The following is a 26024-nucleotide window of genomic DNA, read 5'->3' on the forward strand; positions in this document are numbered from 1 at the left end:
CTCACAAAGCCATGCTGACTATCCCTAATAAAAATGTGCTTCTCCAAATGCTTGTAAGTCCTATCCCTAAGAATCCTCTCCAATAGCTTGCCCACCACAAATATGGAGAGAATGCTTAAACTTGTGAAAACTGGGAACTACATATTCAATGGTGAATCTGACAGGAAAACATGGAGCAATTACTTTACTTGCAGAGTGCTTGGAATATGGAATTTACTTTGAACAGGGTGTGTTGAAACAAAAAGCCTTTAAAAAGTAATTAGACAAGTAATTGAGAGAGAAAGGAATAGAAAAAAATATTCTGACAAGCCAAGATAAGGTGGATAGAATGGAAGGAGACTCAAGTGGGCTATAAACACCAGGACAGATTAGTTGTAGAAAATGACCTGTCTCTGTGCTGTAAACTCTGTGCAAGTACCTGCAGTTACTTTAATATTATTTCAGTTAATGGCAATGAAAATGTAATTAAACTGATAAAAACAGAAGAAAGAAAGAAGTATTTTATGTGTAAATTAACAACAACAGCTGTGCATTTAATTATAATCTCTTCATAGGTGGTACTAATATTCACAGATGGATGGGATGGCACGAAGGAGAGGCTGAAACAACTTTCAGATCTAATGTATGATAAAGGTAAGTCCTTCTTCATTCGGATACAGGACTATTGGTGTTTTTAGACCTGTTAAGTGAATCCATAAAGGTTGAATTTCCAGTTACATTGGTACACACACTTAATGCCAAAAACCATACATTTCAAAGATCTTGCTTATGCAGAATGCAGCTGGAGGATTTGGTGCAGATGTCAGCATGAACAATTTGCAGTTCCTGATTTTAATGACTGGAAATTTTTAAGTGGTATGAATTCAGCACTATGACCTTCACATTCATTTCTCCAGCTTGTGTTTGAAGCAAGTAAGAGCCATTCCCAGATATGTAGAATTGCAGTTTCAAAGCCAGAACCCAAGGTGCTTTGGATTAATTTCTAAGATAAAGAAGTGAATTTCTTATCCAAACATGATTGGAAAAACTGGTGTAAGTACAAGGCTGGAAAACTGCCAACAGGAGGAATTTCAGTGAATTCTTAAAGTACTGTCGATACTACAAAATTAGCAACATGTGGTTGAATTTGGGCTTGAAATTCCTAAAGTATAATGGCAATAGAAGCTGAACTAACTAATCTCTTTCACTCTGGCTGTGCCTCATCTTTGGCATTTAAATATTTTGGGCGGGTGCTCAAGATATATTTATGGCACCAGAAGGTGACCACCTCATGTAACTTCACCATTTCACCTGGATACCTTGGCACAGTGTAGGTGGATGATGTCATCTTGCAGCAACTCTGCTGTGATAGGTCTCTCTGAGAAATATTGCTTTGGGGGAAAAAGGGACTGAAAAGAAAAATTTAGGGCCTATTCCCAATCCCACATGGCTGTTTGGAGTAAAAACAGAAAATGCTGGAAATGCTCAGCAGGTTAGGCAGAATCTGTGGAGAGAGAAACAGATTCAGTCGAAGGCCCCTTTGTAAGAACTAGGAGAGAAAACTAGTTGGTTTTAATTTGCAGAGAAGGTGGGGGAGAGACGGTTAGGACAAAGGACATTTCTCTGGTTGGGAGAGTCCAGGGAATCCTGACTAGTACTGGATCCTAAGAATACACAAGGGATCCCTGCGTCTATTGCTTGTAGAGTACATATGGTAGAAATGTATCATGTTTCCTTCAGTTAGTGTGTTTATTAGATCCTGCTCAATTTATACTAGTTTCTGTCACAGCGACTCTCTTTAATATATTTTATGAAAATGTATGATGTATATCAACACTGGAAAATTAAGAGCTTTGATAAATAAAATATTTGAAACTCTCACTCCATAACCTTATGTGCACAATCACCTGTTCGGTTACTTTGATTGATCTTGGCTGTACAAATTCATTGGTTTTATTGCTTTATGTAGATAATATCAGTCTATTTTTCCACTCTGGATTCAATTTCAACTGATGGAAAAATATTATTAAATTGGTATGAGGTAATTTGATTTGGTGGTTTAAATTTGTTTTCTCCACTCTGTTCCTTAACCCCATTACCATTTCTAATCATCACAAGGAGCTAAATGTGACTTCTCCAAATCCTCCCTTCCTTCTGCTGGGCAGGTTTCTAAACCAGCAGTTTCTGCAGATAACCAGGCTAAGTTTAAGCCATCTGAGTTTGGAGAATGATCTGTAGAAATTAGCTTTTATCATGGTACCTATCCCAGACAGAATAAATACTTCTCTCAAAAATCTAAAATGACAAATGTGTAGCAGTGATATGGAAGAACATCTGTAATTCTGTTAATAATTCATTGAAATATTTTTCACCGCATAAGGTAGAACAGGCAACAGGCGTTCAGATAACAGTTAACATTATGCAAGTATTTCACAGTGCCAGAATCAAGTTCAATCCCATACAAAACCTTTTCCAAATAAAAGCGATAAATCTGTCCACCCACCTTGGAGTCGTTGCTGAAGCATTTTCAATGCCTCATGGTACAGTGGCTTTGAACTTGTTTACAGCTTTAGCCTAGAAGAAGAAGAACACATTAACATATCCAATTTGGCAGTCAGAGAAATGCAGTCCTTTTGCTTCTATGAGTTTACAATTGTGGGTACTGTGAAGACATCCTTGCTGAAGTTTTGGTGAGGTTTTATTCACAGAATTTCTCCATGAACAATCTGACAAGATATAGCCTGTAAGATTTTATGTGCAGTGTTAATGGTTGGAGTAGACACTGCAGTGGTAAGAGCTGTTAGTTTTTATTTGCTTATATAAAATTACAGGGATTAATGTGATAGGATGTTATGTTACTGGTTAATGTTGAGTGAAGAATCCTGCAACAATGTCTCCTGGGTGACCTAAATCAGCACTTCTTACTCCCAAGCTTAAGGATTATGCTCCAAAGAGCAGGGATCAGCTCTGGTGACCCCTGTTGCTTATGTCCTCTTCTGCAAAATTGTACATTAATACCAAATAGCAGGCCTTCAATGTCTGCTGCAAGGATTCCTTTTCTCTCCTAAGTCTCGTTCAAATCAAATGTATCTACATTTTCATTTTTTGCCTTATTTCTCTAATTGTAACTTTCAGTTGAGTAACCTATATCTGTGGTTGCAAGATTCTAACTTTCATATCTTCTTACAGACCTTCTACTGAGACAACTTTTTTCTTTTTCCTCTTCCAGCAAATTGTCCACCCGCTTCCCCTCTCAACCAGCTCCCATGTAGCCTGTGCTCCTCTTTGTCATGGTGTATAAGACTTGCTGTTATAATACTCTTGAACGGACCTCTTGTACGATAAAGGCGAGTGCTCTATCTATCCCTTGCACCTTATTTGTCTACTTGCACTGCACTTGCTCTGTAATTGTAATACTATATTCTGCATTCTGCTATTGTCTTTCCTTTTGTGCTGCCTCAATGTACATGTTTTGAATGACCTGTATGGATGGCATGCAAAACAAAGCTTTTCATTATATCTCGGTACATGTGACAACAATAAACCAATCACCAATTACCAAATCCCCCTATTGGTGTGCTCATGTCTCAGACTAACTAATTTGTTCAGCAGTTTTTGGCATTAGCAAAATGTTGTTCAGCACCACTCGCACTGTCTATAGACTTTAGGTTATTGAAATAACTACAAAAGCACCAAATGTTTGCAGAATGCAGCAATAGCCAGAATAATTGAACCTGTCTTTAAATTTTAAGTAGTAGATAATCTCTTTAAGGAGTGCTGCATAAGTTTGATAAGAAATATCTTGAAGAATTAGGCTTTATCAACCTCTTTAATTTTTTTATTCCTTATATTTTATCATTGCTTGTACCGCTGAATTCATTGTTTTCTTGAACATCTTTCTCTTGTTTATATATATTGAATTAGAAAATCTAAATAATCAGAGGAAAACTTTTAAATATTGACCTGCCTCAAAAAAGCCACCACCCAAAAAAGGTTACAGCAATAAAGATAGTCCTGTAATTACAATCTTTGCTTTTCTGAATAACTGATAGAGCACAACGTATTCTAACTCTATTCTTTTGAGAGAGAGAGTGAGAGACAGAGAGAGATAAAAATTCAGCAAGTCTCCTACCTAATGGTGAAAGTCTGAGCTGAAATGGATCTGTCAGATAAAATTGATGTCTGGCCAACTGTTCCTACAGTTTCTAATTTCCTGAGGAATACACCAGATTGAGTGTCTCACTTTAATCATCTGACACTCAATCATTTTATGAAAAGCAAACTGCCTTTTGCCTTTCTAATAAGAGTAAGATTATTCTACAGAACTTGAAGTAATACCAAAGAAGTCCTACTACTCACTGATGTAATGATGTCATTGGTAATTATGTGGTTTGGTGAGATATTCCAGTCTGTGCTTTGGAACAGTGAAGGTACAACTGTCTTAAACAGAAACTCCTAGTCACAGAGTTCAGAAGTTCCCAGCTCAAATTTTCAATATCATTGATACTTTCTTCATTCCCTTACTGTGCTGACAGTCATCATTTACATGCCTGTTTTCTGATTCTGCAGTTTATATTACTCTTGGCATTTAATCTGCTGGATTTTACATCAACGTTATCTTTGTCCCCTACCCCAAATTTGCACTTTCTGTCACCACAGCTGATTTTTCCTGAAGGGTTGAATTACTGGGTTCTGCTGGAGAAAAGTTCATCAGGAGTCAATGCAGAGCTATGTAGATTGCCTACTCCAAATGCACATGGTCTTTTGCTCTGCATTCATGTTCTGCACTTATGCATGTGATGTATTTCCAGTGTTCTCAGATGACTTTAGTGCAGTAATCAAGGCAGACACATCGAACAAATGCTGAGTGAACTGGTGAAGCATTAATGTTTGCCCTCATTGCCATTTTTAGGGATGATTATTTTTCTCCAGCTAATACTATTGTGTGGATTTTGGTTAGTCATAGAGTCACAGAGCAATACAGCATGGATACAAGCCCTTCGGCCCAACAAGTCCATGCTGACCATGGTGCCCACCCATCTAGTCCCAATTTCCTATGTTCGGCCCATATCCCTCTAAGCCCTGCCCCTGCGTGTACCTATCCGTTTTGGAAAGGCATGATTCAGGTGTGAGAAGGGGCTGGGGGAAGTAGGTGGGAGTGAAGCAGATGGGTGGGTGTGATTGTGGAAAAATCTATGTGGAAAACTCAGAAGAGAACTTAGCGAGTCAGAATATCTGAACTCAACATGATTGCTTTATTAAAGATTCCGTCCCAACTTTTATGCCCCCCAACGGGATTGTGAGCAATTGTGGAAGAAGAAAGAGTCGGTGTTTCAGGTCAATGCTCTTTAATCAGAACATTAGACTGCCTTTGGTGGCAGGTTATTGACATGAAACAATAACTCTGGTTTTCTCTCCACAGAGTCTATTTGACCTGGTGGCATTTCTATCTTACCCTGTTCTTATTACTGGCAGCATGTTAAGGCCAGGGAGAAATGGATAGCCCAGGATAGTGTAGTGCCAGATTATTCTGGCTCATAAGAAATGACTGTTAAGTTAACTTTAAGACATCTTTAGCTCCACAGACATGAAACTGACCTGTGAATGCATGATGTATTCTCCAAGCAATTTTAAATTAAGTAGAATTGGTGTTCTATATACAACAATGAGACGAGAGAATACACATGCTTAGACCAAACAATTTTTACTGAACTGCTAATTGGGGTTCAATGTACATTATGAATCTCTGATTTTTGCAAATTACAAGGCACCTCCCATCTGAATAGTCAGGCAATTGATGTCAGAGGTCTGGCCTCTTTAAAAAAAAAACTTAATTGTCTAATCATTGGTGATAATAGAATTGAGCTTTATATTATTGTCTGTTTTTAAAATGCATTTGTTTATTTATAGCAGTAAGACCCAAAAGCATCAAGGCGAACAAGTTTTGAGGAGTTAATTTTCTTGAAAATACAGACATGGTAACCTTTCAGTTGTGGAGGATTCATACCACCTATACAGAAAATTACAGATTATTCATTTTTACGTGAAGACAATCTGAGGACATTGGGGAGAATGTTAAAATATTGTCTGCAATTGCATATCATTCCTGCTGTGTCCCAAATAACAAACAGCAGGATATTGCTCCTAATACATTCCAATCGAGGCAGGAGACAAAGGTTCTAAATATCTTGCCTTGATATTTAACATGCAAAGGATATAAACTGGGAAAATGGAGCCATAAAGAATATAGCTCAATATTATTATCTGCATAGAAGTCTATTCCTGTTTGTTTTCATTTGTTGCACTAAAAGGAATTGAGAATATCTAATAATTTGATATAAGCAATAAACATGACATGGCAGTGTACTATTAAAACTTTTTAAATTATAAAACAATTTATATTAGGCAGCTGATTAAAAGGAGTAGACTACACACAAATCTATGACTCAGTCTGGAAAGTTTGTCGAGTAATTAAGCTGAATTTATTTATTATAAATCTGTAACCATGGACTTTATAATGATTTACTTATGTCAGAGCCATAATGTAATCATTGATCGAATTATTCTGAAATGGTGACAGGGTCTTGTGCACAAGATGATTGAGAACAAGGCCATCAGCCGGATCTGACCGATTGATGCTTTATTCGACTCACTGTTCTTGTAGTCAGGATAAAGGGGGAGGTCATTTTTCCCATCAACAGAAGGAAGAAAGGCATGTTTAGAGGTAGAAGAGGATGTGAGCTGTAGAAGCATTGTGCCCAAACTGAAATGTCGTGGGGACAGTCATTTTAACTGACCCCAATATATCACATTAGTCTTCACTGAAAAGTGACTGATTTGTTTATGTCTGTGTTATACCTTTTGTCTCCCTCGTTTCCTCATTCTGCCTTGCCAAATGTTATGCATCATGTTAGTCTTCACTCTCTGTGTTTTGTCACACTCATTTATAGCTGTCACTCACTGCTGCTGCCTGATACTCACTCACAGAACAGTTATAGAAGACAAAGAGATCTCAAAAATTGAGCTACACAATCTGAGGTAGCTGACCACAAATGGAGCAACTCAAAAGTGTAACACATCCATCCTCTTATCAAGTGGAGGTGGACGGGCAGAAATCACAGATGCCTCGTGACAGAATTAAAAAGAGCATATTGACTTTATTTGAACATTGAACTTGAAGAGCCTGAGTATATTGAATTCAAGTTTGTTACATTTCCAGCAGTAATCCACATTCATTTTTTAATTATTTTCCTGGGCTTCAAGCCTAGTGCAAAATTGTGTGGACATATCTGTTAATAGTTCCTTGAAGAGGCCTTTATTCCTTTTGAGGATGCATCATTACAGGGAGCCATGAATGTCAGTAGGTCTGTCTGACCAATTGATTTGCTTTACACTTGGTGATTTGCAAATGACTACAAGATGACACAGTGCAGAAACAATCATTTAGCATCCACATGGGGTAAGGCACAATCCACCCAGAGCTTTGCTCAGCTGGGCACAGATATTGAACATAGGGAATTATTGTTATGCAGGATTGAGGAACACTGACATAGGCTGTTCAGTATCACACCTGGTAATCATGTGGCACTTTACATAGTGCTCTTGTTTCCTACTGGGGAGGTTCCTTACAGATGTCATCAATGAGCTTTAAAGGGGGTATCCCCTTGTCACTCACAACCAAACCTTAATTCTATTTCCTCATGCAAAAAAGTGTTTCGCTTCAGACTGTCACGGTATAAAAGTACCATCACAGTTTCTGTGGAATTTAATGCACACCTGCTTGTGGGTTCGCATCAGCTGTGATTAAATCAAATGTGGTTGATGAAAATTCCTGTTCTTCTGGTGGTGAAATTGATGGCACACCATACCAGTGGGAAGATGGCTGAAGGCACAATCCCAATTGTCCTCTCATTCTGGCTTCTTTTGTTGCTTGACGTGCTGAGACAAATCAATACCCCAGCAATAAGCAGTCAGTAGCCTGCTTTTACAATTGTGTGTCAAGTGAGACTCTTTCAATATCTCTGCACATTGCCAGCAGCCAGGTAAAGAAACTGTGGCAGTGGGGACTTGTCAAGTCCAACGACAGCCTCTCTTCTTGAAGAAGCCTGTGGATGTAAATGTTTACAATCATTGTCAAACTGATCCAGTAGATTGACCAAGGAACCAAGGCTCTGGCTTTACTTGTGTGGTGCCTTCTGTGACTGGGGCACCAGTGTTGCTGTCTTCTCTATTGTTCTGCACTCTCATTGCCAGGAATGTCTTTCTCTTATCTATATGGTGAACTGTAGGCCCCACCACAGAACAAAGACACAGGCCATATGTGGTTCCTTCAAGCTTTATTTCGTCTTTTTAGAAACCTAATGTCTGAAGACCTCTCTGTACACTGAGAACACCAGAACACAATAACACAAGCAAACAGGAGGAGGGGTAGACACCAGGCCCTCAAGCCTGCTCCTCCACTCAATATGATCATGGCTGATCTATGCTGGCCTCAACTCATCATCTGTGCCAGTTCTCTGTAACCCTCATTTCTTGACCTTAAAAACATCTAATGATTTGGTCTTCACCTTCCGAGAGAAGAAATTTATACACCCCTCAACTAAATGAACTTGGTCATTTCAGTTTAAATGACCAGCCATTATTTTGCAGCTATTTCCTCTTGAACAGACTCTCCCACAGATGAAAGCATGTCAACATTTACTGTATCAAGTCTCCCGTTGTTCGAATAAGTTCACCCCTCATTCTTCTAAACTTCAAGGAATACAGGCATAAACTGTCTAATCTCTTTTGACAGTTCTGAGCCCCTCTGTCACTGTTCTCCCGCTACTGTTCCTACTGCTCTTCTGCTCTATGTCAATGTTCTTACCAAAAGGTCCCGATACAGGGTCTTGACCCAAAACACCGACCAGCACGTTGCCTCTACAGATGCTGCCTGACCCACTAAGTTCTTCCAGCAGTTTGCTTTTTGCAAATGGATAAATGGATAAATAATAGAAATGGATTTTGGTAAGGAAGGGAAGATTGGAGGTGGGCTGAGGTTTGAAAGGATGGAGCAGTTAAGAAACTTTTTTTTGAGGAACCACTGAGATAGTTTAATGTTGACACAGTGTTAAAAAGGACCTGTGATAATACCCAAAAATGGGAACCACTGTCGTACCAACCAGCAGCCAGAGGTGACACACAACTGGAAGGTAATTGGTCAGCAACTTAGTGGGAAGTGGCACCATTTGAGCAGGTAGAATATCTCACTGAGTAGATGAGCTCAGAAGAAATGCTTCAGCTTGATACCATTTTTTTTGTTGTAAGGCTTTGAGTTGAAGGCCTCGGTGTAAGTAGACTCATTGCAGGAAAAAAATTAGGCTCATGTGGTGAATTATACTTTGAACATGGTTAAGCAATTTGAAAGCAAAAGACTGCAGAGGCAGGAAATCTGAAGTAAAAGTAAAACATGCTGGAAGCGCTCAGCAAGTCAGGCAGCATCTGTGAGGGAAGCAGAGTGAGTGTTTCAACTTTGTTCTGATGAAAGATATTGACCTGAAATGTTCACTCTATTTCTTTCTCCACAGATGCTGTCTAATCTGTTGTGTATTTTCAGCATTCTCTGTTTTTATAATACATGGATTCAATATTTTGCTTTCTGAGTGAATACTTTGTTCCTTTCCCTCTTTGCCAAAAAATGTATATGACTGAAACAATTTCCAATCTCCATTCCTCTTTTTTGGAAGGTCATGGTTTTCTATAATTCCTTATTATTTTTTCTGTTATGGTCCATTGGTGCACATATTTCACAAAGTTGCTGAAAATATTATTCTGCTACTCCATCCGTCATTTTACTATCCAAATGGAATCTTCAGTGTTAGCAGTAAAATGCAATAATAAGCAGTTATCTTATAATTACAGGGATCAATGCCCTTATTACTGTGGCTCTGCAAGATGCTTCGAAAATTGATGAGGCTTTTCTTACTGACTTTGGAACTGGATCTGGATACAAACAACAGCTGTCAATTGAAATGGATGATATTGAAAGTTCTTTGCTTAAACAAATAGTAAGTGGTTCTGATAAAAGCAGGACAGATTCGTTCATATCTTGTGTCAGTTTCCCTGGGAAAATAGGACTTGAAGCAGCAACGTTCCATTGACTCAATGCGGCTTTAATATTGTTATTGTTTGTGATTGATCCTAATATTGATTCACCAAATATTTCTCTGGTGAAGAATTTGCTATTCAGCGATAATCACATTTAGAAATTCATTTTACAATGTATCTCCTTTGTTGTTTTCAGAGTGCAGTTGCTGAAATGAAGTGTTGTAAGGTCCGGTGTACGTGCATGGGAGAACCTGGGACAACTGGTTTGCAAGGAAGAAAAGGACAGAAGGTAAGTGAATAATCTCTTTGCTCTTCCAACAGTTATTTTCTACAAATTGCTTATGGAAATTCAAGAACATAAAGTACAATCCCTTTTTACTTTCATTTCCTAACAGAAGCTTTGATATTATTTTAGGGGCGTATAGGTCCAAGGGGATATGCAGGCTACCCAGGAGAAGAAGGAGCACCAGTAAGTTAGCACTTTTAACATATTTTTCTAGAATATTGTCATCTGCTCTCCTTTTCTTGAAGTGAAATGAAGCTGCTTTTGTTTCTTTGAACTCTGTGACACTTATCAGGCAACACATTAAAAATTTTTTTGGCTCACACATAGACGCACAGAAAATAAGCCAATGTGGGGACCTTCCAACACTGAATAGCTTAAATACTTTCCGCCTAGAATGTTAGACCGCTTCAAACTTAGTTTCTTTTGGGGTTGATTCCAACCTGGGCAGCTGATCAATGGCATGTACCAGCATCTGCTTCATGGTGGGAGAAAAGTGACTGGAACCACTTTGAGGCATCAGTCTTATTTAAGTAGAAGAAGGAAGGTACAGGCACCAACTGGGTGACTGGGTGAAGCATGTCGGTTCCATGTTTGTTAGTATCAGGTGGCCTTGTGGCTATAAGTTCAGTGGCAAAGTAATCAAAAGGCAAAATAAACTGCAAATAATGGGAATCTGAATAAAAACAGAAAATGCATCAGTAGAGAGGGAACCAGTGTCAGTATTTCAGATCAATGACCGTTCATCAGAATATTGAAGTGCTTCTAATGAAAGATCATTATCCTGAAATGCTGACTGTGCTTCTCTCTCCACAGATACTGTCTGACTTGATGAGTATTTCTAGCATTCCCTGTATTTATAACAGCAGCATGGTCAGTCCAGGGATAAGTGGGTATCAAAGCTTCGGATTATTTTCCACTTGCCCATAAAATTAACTTAAAACTTACTTCCCAAGACACAGTCAGCTCTGCAGTTCATGGAACTTACAGACAAATGTGTGATGCATTCTCCACGCAATTTTTCACAGAGCAGAATTGGGGTTTTGTTTGGAGAATGCATGTGCTTACCACAAGCAGTTTTTCTTGAAATATTAACTAAAGTTCAACATACATCATGTATCCCTGTTTTAACATATTATAAGCAATCTACCACCTCAGCACATAGGTGGTTGGCCTGCCCAGAGTTCAGAGTGTCTAAAAATGACTGATTACTACCACTGGCAGAGCGGATGTCCATTTGATAAAATACAGATTTTGGCAAGTTAAAATTGAATGTATTTTCTTTAAACTGTTTTGCAAAGTATTGACAAAACTTACTTTGCAAGAGGAAACTTAAAAGACATGAAACTGGTGTTACACAGAGTACAAAAATAGGTGACAGTAAATTCGATGCCATTAATACCAGTTGTTCAATTTCCCTTTCATTTGAGGGAATTGAGAATTTCAGTAGATGCGTGATTTATCGTAGTGTTGTTTTTTGTTTGCATTGGTTTCATCTCTGTGATGAATTAGTAGATTTGTTTGGTGTTTCAGATTAAAGTCGTGCAATGTTTTTAATTTCAGGATTTGAACTGTTGTTCCAAAATGCTTAAATAAATGTATTGTGTTAACAATTAAACTATGTTAAAATTAGTACTATCAATGTTCTACATAATCAAAAGGCTATAAGTACTAAATCAAACTTTCCTTTGTATTATTAAGTCTGTTTTTAAACTGCACGGTTAGTACTGATAGTATTGAGGGGAACAAATCTGACGAGTTAGTTTTCTTGATAAGATAAATGTGGTCATCTATTAGTGGGGGAGAATTCATACCATCCTTACACAGCTAACTCCAGTTTTTCTTTTTTAAATGGAGACCATCTGAGACATGGGGAGAATTGTCTCTGTTTGTCTCTATTTGCATATTACTCTTGCTGTGCTTCAAATAACGAACAGCAGGATATTGCTGTTAATTCATTCTAAACTAGTCAGGAGACAAAAGTTCTAAATATCTTGTATAGCAATGTGCAAAGGAAACAAATTGGGAAAATTTGATTATAAAGAATTTAGCTAAATATTACAGTCTATATTACAGTCTACTCCTGCTTGTTTTCATTTGTGTAAACAAAATGGAATTGGAATTTCCCACAATTTGATTTAAACAAAATATTCATAACCCAGCAACGTATGAAAAAATGTTAGAATTAAATGATAATTTACATTAGCAACCTTCAGTTAAGAGGAGTAGTCTATACATAAATCTCTGACTCAGTTTGGAAAGTTTGTTCAATAACTAAACCGAATCTATTTACGTAAGACTATAATGGACTTACAAAAGATATATTTAGCTCGGAGCAGAGATGTAATCATTGATTGAATGATTCAAGATTTTGACTCGTGGTGTAACTGATGCTTGGGGCTGCTCTCTCTTTGGAACTAGAAGTTGAAATGCAGTTGTTACTGGTTAAAGGCATGTTAAGAACAAGCCTTCAGAAAACTCAATGCGCTTTGTGCTGTCACATGATTTTCACCACAATCTGTTTTGTAAAATATTTTATTGTCATTTATGCTACTTCAAGCGTCTTGGACTGTTGTTGACTCCATGTCCTTCCTGCTGTTAATGGTTCGACTATAACTACCTGCATTCCAAATATCTGACCATAGTAAGAGTTTCCTTTTAGCCTTTCCCTGTATTCTCCCCTCCTCCAGCTTTTACCAATTATTTGAATGCTGCTGCATTTGTCTGTCTTTGATCCAAATTTATTTTCCCCGGACACCTGTTCTGCAATAGTCAAACACAGCTGCAAATGTGAATTCTATAAATGAATTCATGTCATAAAGTCATATAGCACGGAAACAGACCTTTTGGCCCAATTGGTCCATGCCGACCAAGATTCTAAGCTAGTACCATTTGCCCACATTTGGCCCACATCCCTCTAAACCTTTCCTATTCACGTACCTGTTCAAGTACCTTTTAAATACGGTTAATGTACCTGCCTCAACCACTTCCTCTGGCAGCTCATTCCATATACTGACCACCCTTTGGGTGAAAAAGTTGCTGTATCCAGTATTAACTCAGAAACATAATCAGAGCAGATTTGGTGGGCTGGGATAATTTGATACCACATGGCAAGTGCAGTAATAAATTCAGCACATCTGTTAGTGCTATTTCAATGCTGCCTGCTCAGTAATGTTGGTTTAGTTTTGGTGACAGCAGTTTTGATGAGAATCTTCATGATGTGAACTCAATTTCAATGTTTGAAGAGACAATCCAAAGGTTTAAAGCAGTCTTGGTAGGAAAGAAGAGAAGACATAGTATGATAATGAGTTCTGAATGCTCAAAGCCTGTTCCCTGCTACACTGATGGTTCTCTTGAAGCTTTGCTGGAACTGTGAAGAGTTGGAAAGAAATATATTTCCTCCACACTGAGGAGAAGACACTTGCTGCCACCTGAGAAAGGACATGTCCAGAGGTGGCCTAGGAAATCCATAACATGAACTGCCACTGGATTCAGTGATAAATGACGAGCCCTATTCAGGAAAAGTGAATATGAAGAGTAATGGAACTTTTGCGCTTCCATTATGAGGAGCCTAATGTCGGAGCATAATTGTGAAAAATAACATAAAAGGCTGACAATAATTTCAGCACTTCCACATTCACGGAGTAATGATCGGAGTTGCACAGGTTGTAGCCAATATTTCTCTGCAAGGTCCAGGCTATTCCTTTTCCCCATTTAGTGTGACTTCTTCTCTATTGATGGAAATTGTAATAACTGAGCTTTAAGGAATTTGTTCAAATACCTTGTTCTATTAAGAATAGGTTGAACTGTTTCTTTAGGGAGAGAGAGGCCCGCATGGATATAATGGCACTCGAGGAGACAATGGATGCCGTGGTGACACAGGTGACAAGGTAAGAATGTGCTTCTAAACTACTGCTCGCTTCAGTGATATTAATCAAATATATTTACCTTCTTAGTCTTACAAATTCATAATCAACTGTGTAAATATTTCAGGGAAGAAGAGGTTATCGAGGACAGAAGGTAAATATGGCACAATAAAATAATCTTATTTGAATATTTTCTTTTGCCACTTTTCAAAATTTGCTGGTGTGCTAAAACTCAACATTCTACCACAACAGGGGAGCAATGGGGACGATGGTATTGATGGAGTAATTGGAGAGCAGGTATGATCTTTCAATAGAAGATTTGCACCGAAAGATTACTTACAAATACATTATGAATATTAATAGAATGCTGTGTTCCTGCAGGGAAACCAAGGTCTTCCTGGAGTTTTGGGTGAAAAGGGCAACAGTGGTAAACTGGTAAAACCTTTTTTTAACTATTTTTTTAGCAGTCATCATAACCAAGAAGTTTGTATCTGTTCCCTTGTGCAGAACTGTCCTGTTGTTTCATAAACTACAAATGCAGGAAGTACACAGTGAATTCATTGATATCAATGAAACAAAAAAGTGGGAAATTGTTTTAAGTATAGAACTCAGTCTACATTTTCCATGCATCTGCGAATTCCAACCAACAATGATAAGTGGAAAGTTATTCATCTGCTGTTGTTAAATCTGAAAAGTTAGTTCCTTTACCCAATTAATGTGCCTTTTCTTTTTCATACATTGATGAACCGGGTTTCCATTTGCAGCATATTCTATTCTGATTTGAATTTCCAATAGGATTTCTCATTGGAGTATACAACATCATTCCAAATCTATAAGGTGGTGAAACCAGGAAAAATAGCTAATAGCAATGTGTGTTACAGCATTTAGAATAGTGAAGAAAATCTGTGAATAAATGTTCAAAATGAAGAGGATAATCCTATCTTGACATGCCAAATAGAAATGGAGCAACATTGGAGCTAAGTTAGCTCTGCACCTTTTCTTCCCCACCACCATACCAGAGCTTGCCTGAAACCTTACTTACCATTGAATATAAATAGGGATCTTGTGTAGATAAAATATCAGTCAAACACAGAGGCAGAATATGAGCAGAATATCCTCTAAGCAGTGAAGAAAAGCCACATTCCATAATTGGAGTTGACATTTTGATACAAATGGGGGCCCATGTGGAACCCTTCACTTATTTCTGTGCTGTTTTTTTAGACTGGAAATATCTATGCTAATCTTGTGTCCTTTAGCCCTATGCTTTGATGTTTTCACTCTTCACGTGTATATGTAAATCTCTTTTAAATGCCTTTATCCACTGAGTTTCATAGCTGCTTATGACAATGAATTACATTTTCAAAATAGCCATTTGCAAAAATATACCATGTTCTTTCTTCATGGTTTTAGTTTTAATCCTGAAGCCACATAAAAATTACCCTCTGGAAACAGATAAGAATATAAGAAATAGGAGCAGGAATAGGCCATCTGGTCCATTGAGCTTGCTCGCCATTCAATAAGATTATGGCTGATCTGGCCATGGACTCCAATCCACCTACCTGCCTTTTCCCCATAACCCTTCATTCCCCTACTATGGAAAAATATATCTAACTGTGTCTTAAATATATTTAATGAGGTAACCTCTACTGATTCCCTGGGCAGAGAATTCCATAGATACACTATTCTCTGGGAAAAGCAATTTCTTGTCATCTCCATGCTAAATATATTCTCCCGAACCTTGAGGCTTTGTCCCCTAGTTCTAGTCTCACCTACCAGTGGAAACAACTTTCCTGCCTCTATCTTATCTGTCCCTTTCATAATTTTATGTGTTTCTATAAGATCCCCTCTCATTCTTCTGAATTCCAGCAAGTACAGTCCCAGGTGACTCAATCTCTCCTTATAGGCTAACCCCCTCATCTCCGGAATCAGCCTGGTGAACCTCCTCTGCACCACCTCCAAAACCAGTATATCTCAAGTTAGGAGACCAGAACTGCATGTAGTACTCCAGGTGGAGCCTCACCAGTACCCTGTACAGTTACAGCATAACCTCCCTGTTCTTAAATTCAATCCCTTCAGCAATGAAGGCCAACATTCCATTTGCCTTCTTGATAACCTGTTGCACCTGCAAACCAACCTTTTGCGATTCATGCACAAGTACTCCCAAGTCCCTCTGCACAACAGCATACTGCAATCTTTCACCAGTTAAATAATAATCTGATCTTCTATTTTTCCTTCCAAAGTGGATGACGTCATATTGACCAACATTGTGCTCCAACTGCCAGACCATTGCCCACTCACTTAACCTATCTATATCTCTCTGCAGAGTCTCCATATTCTCTGCACAATTTGCTTTTCCACTCCATTTAGTGTCATCAGCAAACTTAGATACTCTACACTCGGTTCCCTCTTCCAAATCGTTAATGTATATCATGAACAGTTGCAGGCCCAGCACCAATCCTTGCGGTACCCCTCTCACTACTAATTGCCAACCAGATAAACACCCATTTATGCCAATTCTCTGCCTTCTATTGGTTAACCAATCCTCTATCTGTGTTAATACCTTACTCCCAACTCCATGCATCCTTATCTTATAGATAAGTCTTTTATGCGGCACCTTATCAAATGACTTCTGGAAATCCAAGTATACAACTTCCACCTGTTCCCCTCTATCCACTGTGCTCATTATATCCTCAAAGAACTCCAGTAAGTTTGTCAAACATGACCTGCCTTTCCTGAATCCATGGTGTGTCTGCCTGATGGAATCACTTCTATCCAGATGTCTTGCTATTTCTTCCTTAATGATAGCTTCAAGCATTTTCCTGACTACGGACGTTAAGCTAACTGGCCTATAGTTACCTGCCCTTTTCCTACATCCTTTTTTAAACAGTGGCGCGACATTCACTGTCTTCCAATCCACCAGGACCTGCCCAGTGTCCAGAGAATTTTCGTAAATTATCACTTGTGTGTCTACTATAATTTCTGCCATTTCTTTCAGTACCCTGGAATGCATCCCATCAGGACCAGGGGACTTGTCTACCTTCAGACCCACTAGTTTGCCCATCACTATCACAATATTCTCAGCATCGCGGATGCTCCAGAGTGAATCCATGTGCAGCTCCAATGCCGTCATGTGGTCTGTCAGGAGCTGAGCTGGACACACTTCCTGCACACATAGTCATCAGGAACACTGGCAGCCTCCCTTAGGTCCCACATTGCACAGGAGGAGTATGACACAGGTCTGAGCTCACCTGCCATGACAAAAGCTTTGAGGGAAAATAAAGAGACAGGAAAAAAAGAATAAGAACCTACCCTCACCTTACCTTAGTGTTGCTCGCCCTCCTCACTGAAGCCTGGTATTCACTAAAGCTCACACTTAGACAACTAGCAGCACTTTGACTAGACAACAGCCCCTCTCAAAATGGCTGCTCCAGAATGGCCACTCCGTTCGACCCTAACTTCTTTATTTTGGTGCAGATAATTAGCTAATTAGCCAATCACCTAATAACTAACAATTAGCTGACTTATCTCAAGTTCCTGCAAGTGAAACTCACTTCTTTTCAATTCTTCCGCTCCAAATCTTGTTCCAAGTCCCCACCCCTGCAAGGTGAAACTCCCAAGCATGAGCACAGAGACTCACCTCTTTATTAATCTCCCACTCCAAATCTCGCTCCAAGTCCCCACCCTGCAAGGTGAAACTCACAAGCACAGAGACTACCTTTTGACAAATCTCCCGCTCCAAATCCCAACTCCTGCAAGGTGAAACTAAACACAACCAATCTGCATTGGTCCTTGTCTTCCATGTGGGTAATCCTAACTCCAATGGCCCAACCTGATTTTTATCCTTTTCTCCCTTTTGCCTTGACTAGCAACATCAATTTTTATTTAAGGTTTTACTTGACAAGCCTTATTTCAATTATTAACCACATGACCGCCCACAAGGCTGAAGCAGGGAAAGCAAGGCAATGGAAGTGGACCGCGAAATGTGAGGACCTGCTTGGTGAGCAGCTAGCACAACAAGTTGGGTGAAACACAAACGGCCTGAGAATGGAGAGCGAAGCGAGAGCACAGAGGTAGTGGGCGGCAGTAGGATGCTCCGCAGTGGATTTTGCAAACTGGGTGTGGACTCGGCAGGGTGGAGCTTGAACAGACCTGAAAGGGTGAAGGCCTAGCAGACCGGGTAGGGTGAACCCAGGAACAGGGATGAACAGAGCGAAGAGGGCAATTAACCAAAGAGTATGCAACATTAATTGGTCACTGGGTGATGGGAAATGGGCCGCGAAATGGGAGCAGGTGCAGGGTGACGAGCCAGCACACCAGGTTGGGTGAAACATGAATGGGCAGAGCGAAACGAGAGGGCCGCACGTGTGGGGCACAGAGGTAGCAGGCGGCAGGAAAGAGCACAGAGGCAGCAGGATGATCCACAGTGGATTTGGCAAACTGGGTGCGGAGCCAGTAGGGTAGAGCTCAAGTGGACCTGAAGGGAGGGGGCAGATTGATCAAGCGGACCTGAAATGGCTACAGCAGGGTGGAGCTCAAGCGGACTTGAAAGGGTGAAGGCCCAGTGGACCATGTAGGGTGAACCAGTAGCAGCGATGGACAGAGCAAAGGGCCCACTAACCAAGGGATACACCACAGTGACGGGCCGCTGGGTGGCTGAAAATAGACGGTGAAGTGTGAAGAGGATGCGAACCCGGCAGGGTGAAGCAGAAGTGATGTGGGTAAATAGGGTTAGTGTAGATAGTACAAGGGCAGCATGGACATGGCGGGCCTGTTTCTGTGTTGCATGACTGCGTCCTGTGGGAAAAAAGCATGTCCTCCCATACCGGGCAGCAAGAGAAAGAGATCCCTGGGCTTCTTGCAGAAACTTCGGCCATCTTTAGCCTTGAACTTCTCTCCCAGTGCAATCCCCAACCAGCAGTTTGAGCCCTGGAAAACACATTCCATCAGTAGCAGCCTCAGTTTTCTGAAATCCCACTCTCAACCATCAGTCACCTAGTCCTTATTCTTAAATTAGAGTGATCAATCCAAGTCACACCTTGGAATTAAAACATTACAAAATGTTGGATGGTTTGTCACCTGCCTTTGCCATCGGTTGTACAGGTTCAGCCGTGGGATTAAAATTGGGGTTCTACTCCCTATTTACTCCCTTTTGATCAGTGTTTAACCTAATTTACTACCTTGCCTTTATCCATTCCTCTTAAAATTTTATCCTCTTTGGTACCTTTTTAAAGACTTTGAAAGTCCATTTAAATATTGGAGTGTTTGTTTTTTCTGAGTGCCTAATTTTCTCTCCATTATTTTGAAACAAGAATGCTTGGGCAGCTTCACCATGGGGATAATAATTTTCCCATTCAGTATTCTCTGTGTGACCCAGGTGATTACTTATCACCCAAGTGAAAAAGAAGAAAATCTACCAACAGTCTGCTCAGTTAATGCTGTCTTGTTACAAATGTTTCTCTGTAGTTGTGGATAAATCAGCATTAATAATAGATAAAGTTTAAACTAAAATGCTGAGGGAGTAAGATGGCATAAACTGCAAGGTTGAAACTCGAGGTCTGCATTACCTGAACCTGCAATAGATATTCCTGCCTAGCAGCTTGATCCTATGTTTTTACAGATTCTGTATAAAACATAGGAATGCTAACCAAAGCTTTAAAAATGTAGTGATCATCTTTACAAAGGAAAATGGGATTCAAGTTTGTAGTATTAGTTAAACTAAAATACAATTTCATGGGTGCATTATAATGAAAATTCAGGATAGCTGTTTTCTATATCTTCATTCAATAAGTTGTTTATTTTTGCAACAAATTACTTTTTAATCCAACACTGCCCAGACCCTCCAGTTTGGACTGAGGAGTTTGCAAGAGGTGTGTTTACAGTATTTCTTTGGTATGATCTTGATGCTCAGATTAGGTGTATTTAACAACAGGCTTGTGTGATCTACTGCCCAATTTTTCCCTTCTTGATTGCGTTAAAGTGTTATAATTTTCCTTGATTCTGTGGGTGGGACTGGAATCTCCGAATATGAAACCTAATTGCCCAGTATGTTACTTTGATACACAATGCTTTGGATTTCATGTACATTACAATCACTGATTGATCTTAGTGAATTTTTTGTTTGATCTCAAAGGGCTGCATCCTATTCTTGGACACTGCAAATGGCCTCACTTATCGAATAAGTTGAATTCAGAAGCTGTGATTTAAGATCATTCATTTCTCAGAACTAATATTGCTTGCATTAATTTCTAGGGTAGAAAGGGCCAAAAAGGACTTCCAGGTGATCGTGGAGAGACTGGTTCACGTGGAGACCCTGTGAGTGATCTTTGGAAAAGGACTACTTCGTAGTAGAAAACCAAAGACTGCATAGAGTGCTATTCTTCCTACCTTGTTTAGACCTGCATGAGGATGTATCTTATAGAATGTACCCAGTTAAGATGGAAGTTCTGGAGATTTTGTTTGGTTAGAATTTTACATACATCAATAATTCAATGAACTTAAAAAAAACTGGTCAGACTTCAGGAATTGTTGCAAAGGATGGGCCTGATTGATAAACCTTACTTCTCAATCCATACTATATTACTGTGTTAGACAACTGATAAAACCATTGCATTAGAGTTTCATAAATAGCATATTTACCCAGTTCCATTAAATTTGAGGAGAATCATTTTTGTTTTCCCTTCCCTATTCTCTGGACAGGTGCATTGTAATAATATAGGAGTCTGTCTGCTCTCAAACCATGTGTTGGATTGCCACATAAAACAATTACCTGTCACATTTTTAGTAGATATTTTGTCAGAATTTCTGTGAAGCTTCTGGGGATGCTACTTTAAATGCCCTTTCTACATCAATATAAATTGTTGATGTTATTGTTGTTCAATGGAGTTAAAGAATTTAATAGGATCAAGACCCTTGTCAATGGCGAATGAGTCCAGAACAGGGAACCAATAAGACTAGACTAATCGGGGCTCATGTCAGAATTCATTTCTTCACACAAAGGGCCATGGAAAAATGGAGAAATCGCTCTAAAATAGTGACTTAGACAGGGTCAGCTGAGACTGTCAAAATTAAGATTGATTTTAGTTGGACAAAGGTGCTAATGGTCATGGAACCAAGACAGATAGATGGAGGTAAAATATGGATCAGTCATAGAACATTGAACAGTACAACACAGGAACAGGCCCTTCAGCCTGTGATGTTGTGCTGAACTAATTAAGCTAATGACACCTAATCCCTTCTGTCTGCACATGGTCCATATCCCTCCCTTCTCTGCATATTCATGTGCCTATTTAAGAGCGTCTTAAAAACCTCTATCATATCTGCCTCCACCAGCAGCGCATTCCAGGTCCCACCACTCTCTGTGTAAAACAAATTGCCGCACACATCTCCCATGAAGAAAATAATGGAATATCTCAATACCTACATAATCATCTCCCGTTCTTGTATTCCTCAATGCCTCTCCACCATCAACAAAGCTGAAATCACAAGCACAGTCCAGTTCTTACCAATTATCTAATTGCACACCATCCTGATTTATCAATGCTAGATCTATATCTTGGAATCTTCTTCATTCATCTAACACGAGGGCTGCAGACCTTCAAGCAAATGTCTTCTCAGGGAAACTAGGGATCAACAATAGACAATGTTTTTACACATTGCACATTTCAGGAGCCTCTTGATGAATATTGTTGAAAGGAAGTACACACCACTCACATAGAATAGTTCGTTAATTTCTGTGCATGCTGTCAATTTTGGGGAGTTGATTGTAGGGATATGAAGACCTATTAAGAAATATGGCAGAAATCTTGGATATTATGATGGCATTTTGGGACAAGAGAAGGTACAAAATTATTTTGATGCCGGAGCTTTTATTTTTAAATTGCTAAACTGTAAGACTTACTGGTCTGGCAACTGTTTACTGGGTTCCTTATTATGTTAGTTTCCTGCATACCTTCCTCCTGCTGTGAGCAGCAGGAGCTGCTTCCTCCTGTCATCATCACTTTCAAGTTTTGCAAGGATTCCAATCTTCCCAAGCACACTACTATTATTCTCCTTGTGTACCACAGCCTTCCTACAGATCTATCCAGGAATGTTAAATGACATGCCGGGCAGTTTTTAATCTGCTAATATACACATAAACACACACACGCATATATAAGCACACACACACAAACACATACACATGCACACGCACACACATGTACATAAACACACACACACAAACACATACACGTGCGCACGCAATCACACACACACACACACACACACACACACACGCACCCATACATTCAAATGTACACCCAGCTGTCTAAGGAGATCTTAATCAAGTTATCAGTTATGAGGGCAATTGTTTGCCCAGTTGCCACTGACGAACTCTCCTGCTACATGGTGCTTGGCAAGATGATTCTTTTCATGTTTAAAGTTGCTTTGGGATTTGATAGAGACACGTGGAATCATGAGATTAACACAATACAGTGGTGGAACAGAATTACCTTCTGCTCATTAAATAGAAAGGCTTTGAATTTCACTTGTTCTGTCTAGCCAGCTGATGTTTCTTAGATGGATCTAAATCCAAAGAGGTTTAAGATAGTGGTGAGCTCCATTGATTCAGACAATACTGTTCTAATGGTTAAATCTAAATGTGGCAATTGACCCTTCCACTGTCTAGTGTCCTGGAAGAATCACAGCATTCTGAAGCACAAAGGTTCCAAGAAGACTAAGTAAGACCAATTATTCTGAAAAATTGTCAATATGTATTGGTAAATTGGTTTATTTTTGTCACATGTACTGAGGTACAGTGAAAAATTTGCTTTGCATGCCATTCATACTGTTACAAACCAGCAACAAAAGAAACACACTGAGTCATGATTCAGTGTTAAAAACTATTTTATTAATCACTACTTATGATAATAAGAAAAATAAAAGTAAAAATGTTAGTATGTTAGAAGTAAAAATGTTAAACCTTGAACATTAACCCCAAAAACTAAACTCTTTGTGTGTGTGTGTGGGGCAAAGTCCCAAACTCTAAGTCCAGGAATGGTTCTTAAAGTTCAGTTCAGCAAGCCGTAAGGTGAAACATGAGCAAAGGCTTCTTCAACAACCACCGTTGTCTGAAGATAAGACGTAGATGTAGAGAACATAGAGAGAGTAATTACAAAATCCAAATGTTCCACGATGGAACCCAAACGATACCTCACTGTTTACTCGGTAGTGACTTCCTCGCCCCGAAAAGCATCCGAATCGTGGCCGTCCACACACATACCTGTTTCCTTCTACAGGTCAGCAACAAAGTGAACTCCACCGGATTACTTCCAATTTCCATACATGGATTACAGTGACAGACACAGTTATTGTTTCTCATCCATCGATAGAGTAACTAGCAGGCTGGTGTCTCTCTCCTTTTTCTCTCTCTCTCTCCCTCTTTGACTTCGACTGACTTCTTCAACAACGTCATTACGTCCTTTATCTTCTGTTGACATAAGCACGCCACACACACACACACACACACACACACACACACACACACACACACACACACTACTAACTCTACCTTAAAGGGACATTCACCGAGTCCATAACACCTCCCACCTAAAAAGAATTTTTTTCCAAGAAAAAGAATTTTACCGCACATACAGTTAGTAATGTTAATAATTATCATGCTACACAATTACAGAATATCAGATAAGTAAAGATACATGTTTCCCATTTAACATCGGGAAAGACAATCAGCAATCACAATATCTTTGCCTTTAATGTGTTATCATGAGGTCAAACTCTTGCAAAATTAAACTCCAGTTTAACAGCTTTCTGTTCTTGTTTTTGACTCAGCTCAGAAACACCAATGGGTTATGATCTGTATACACAGTCAATGGTTTCTGAGCGGTGCAAACATATACACTGAAACGTTGCAAGGCTAAAACAAGTGACAGTAATTTTTTCTCTATGGTGGAATAATTCTTTTCATGTTCATAAAATGTCTTTGAAAAGTAAGCTACAGAATGGTCAATATCATCAAGGTCACCCTTCTGCAACAACACAGCTCCTGCAGCTTCATCACTGGCATCTACTGCTAATGAAAATGGCCTTCCTCATTATCAACATCAGACATTCTAGAAACAACCTTCATATCATCCACCATGACCACAACTGAATCTCTCTCATAATAAGGCTTCAGCATGTTTACATGACAGAGTTGTGTTTTCTTGCGTCTATCTGGTGTTTTGATTATATATGTCAAATCAGTTACTCAGGATTCAATAATATATGGTCCAGAAAAATGAGATTGCAATGGATTGTTTTGGCTAGGGAAAAATACTAATACCTTTTATCCCACTGCAAATGTCTTAGGACGAGCACATCTGTCAAAACATGTCTTCATTCTTATCTGGCTGGTTTTCAAGTTCTCTCTTGCTAGCTGGCAAACTCTCTCCAACCGAGTTTTAAATTTTTGGACATAGTCCAACAGACTCAAATGCACTTCCTCATTAACCCATTGTTCTCTTAACAATTCTAAAGGTCCTCTCACCCGATGTCCAAATACAAGCTCAAATGGACTAAATCCTAATGACTCCTGTATTGATTTTCTAACAGCAAACAAAAGTAAATGAACGCCCTCGTCCCAATCCTTTGTGTTTTCAAAGCAATAAGTCTTCGGCATATTTTTGAGAGTAGAATGAAATCTCTCCAGAGCTCCCTGAGATTCTGGGTGATATGCAGATGATACAATCTGCTTTGCTCCCAGCTCATAGACTAGTTGTTGGAATAAATTAGACATAAAATTACTGCCTTGATCAGATTGGATTTCTTTTGGCAAACCAACCAAAGTAAAAAATTTTAAAAGAGCCTTTGACACCATCTTGGCCTTAATATTTCTAAGGGGTATTGCCTCTGGAAATCTAGAAGTTGCACACATGATGGTTAACAAATACTGATTTCCAGCCTTAGACTTTGGTAATGGACCAACACAGTCCACAATCACCTTCGAAAAGGGTTCACCAAAAGCAGGAATTGGCTTCAACGGAGCCACAGGGGGTTTTTGATTTGGTTTACCTACCATCTGACATGTGTGACAGGTTAGACAAAACATCACCACATCCTTTCTCAAACCAGGCCAATAGAATTGTTTCAAGATCTTTCTTAGAGTTTTATTCACACCAAAATGACCACCCAAAGGCATACTATGGGCCAGGTTTAAAATCTATAAACTTTATCTATAAAATCTATAAACCCTATAAACTTTTGGAACAACAACCTGATGAATAACTTCCCATTCCTCATTAACAGGGACATGAGGAGGTCTCCATTTCCTCATTAACACTCCATTTTTAACATAATATCCAATTGGCACTTTTTCGATCTCATCACATGAGACTGCTTTTTCTCTCAATTCTGTAAGCTCAGGATCCTTCGTCTGTTCCACCATAAATTCTTTCCTCGACAGAGACAAATCTTTAAATTCAGGCTCACTACAAGGATTTTGATCCTCCAGTGAAGACAGAAAAGTCTCAGACAAGTCATCATAATTTTCTTCCTGTTTAGGGCTGTCACAGGGAACAACATTAGGCTGCACAGGACTGTCGGCCTTGGCTAATACTTTAGCTCTAGCTCGAGTCACCGCACAGGATGGGTAAACATCTGCGTCATTCTCAGACTCATCAACCCTTCGTTTGGTCGTTAACCGTACCACAGGGACAAATTCTCCATCCGCAAGGTCATTCCCCAATAACAAAGAAACTCCCTCCACTGGTAAACTAGGTTGTATCCCTATCTCGACAGGTCCTTCTATGAACTTTGACTTTAAAATCACCTTGTGC

The 26024-nt window shown here is 39.3% G+C and overlaps 1 protein-coding gene across 1 annotated transcript in view; it reads left to right on the forward strand.

Annotated features, from left to right (window-relative positions):
* LOC127570984 (collagen alpha-6(VI) chain-like) overlaps positions 1–26024 on the forward strand; it is a 117880-nt gene that overhangs the window by 41331 nt on the left and 50525 nt on the right. Inside the window, exons 11-19 of the mRNA XM_052016955.1 lie at positions 555–633; positions 9880–10025; positions 10262–10354; positions 10481–10534; positions 14167–14238; positions 14342–14368; positions 14467–14511; positions 14596–14649; positions 20464–20526. Coding sequence (XP_051872915.1) covers positions 555–633; positions 9880–10025; positions 10262–10354; positions 10481–10534; positions 14167–14238; positions 14342–14368; positions 14467–14511; positions 14596–14649; positions 20464–20526 — 633 coding nt within the window. The remainder of the gene's footprint in view (positions 1–554; positions 634–9879; positions 10026–10261; positions 10355–10480; positions 10535–14166; positions 14239–14341; positions 14369–14466; positions 14512–14595; positions 14650–20463; positions 20527–26024) is intronic.

The sequence above is a fragment of the Pristis pectinata genome, chromosome 5, assembly GCF_009764475.1.
Source record: "Pristis pectinata isolate sPriPec2 chromosome 5, sPriPec2.1.pri, whole genome shotgun sequence".
NCBI lineage: Eukaryota > Metazoa > Chordata > Chondrichthyes > Rhinopristiformes > Pristidae > Pristis > Pristis pectinata.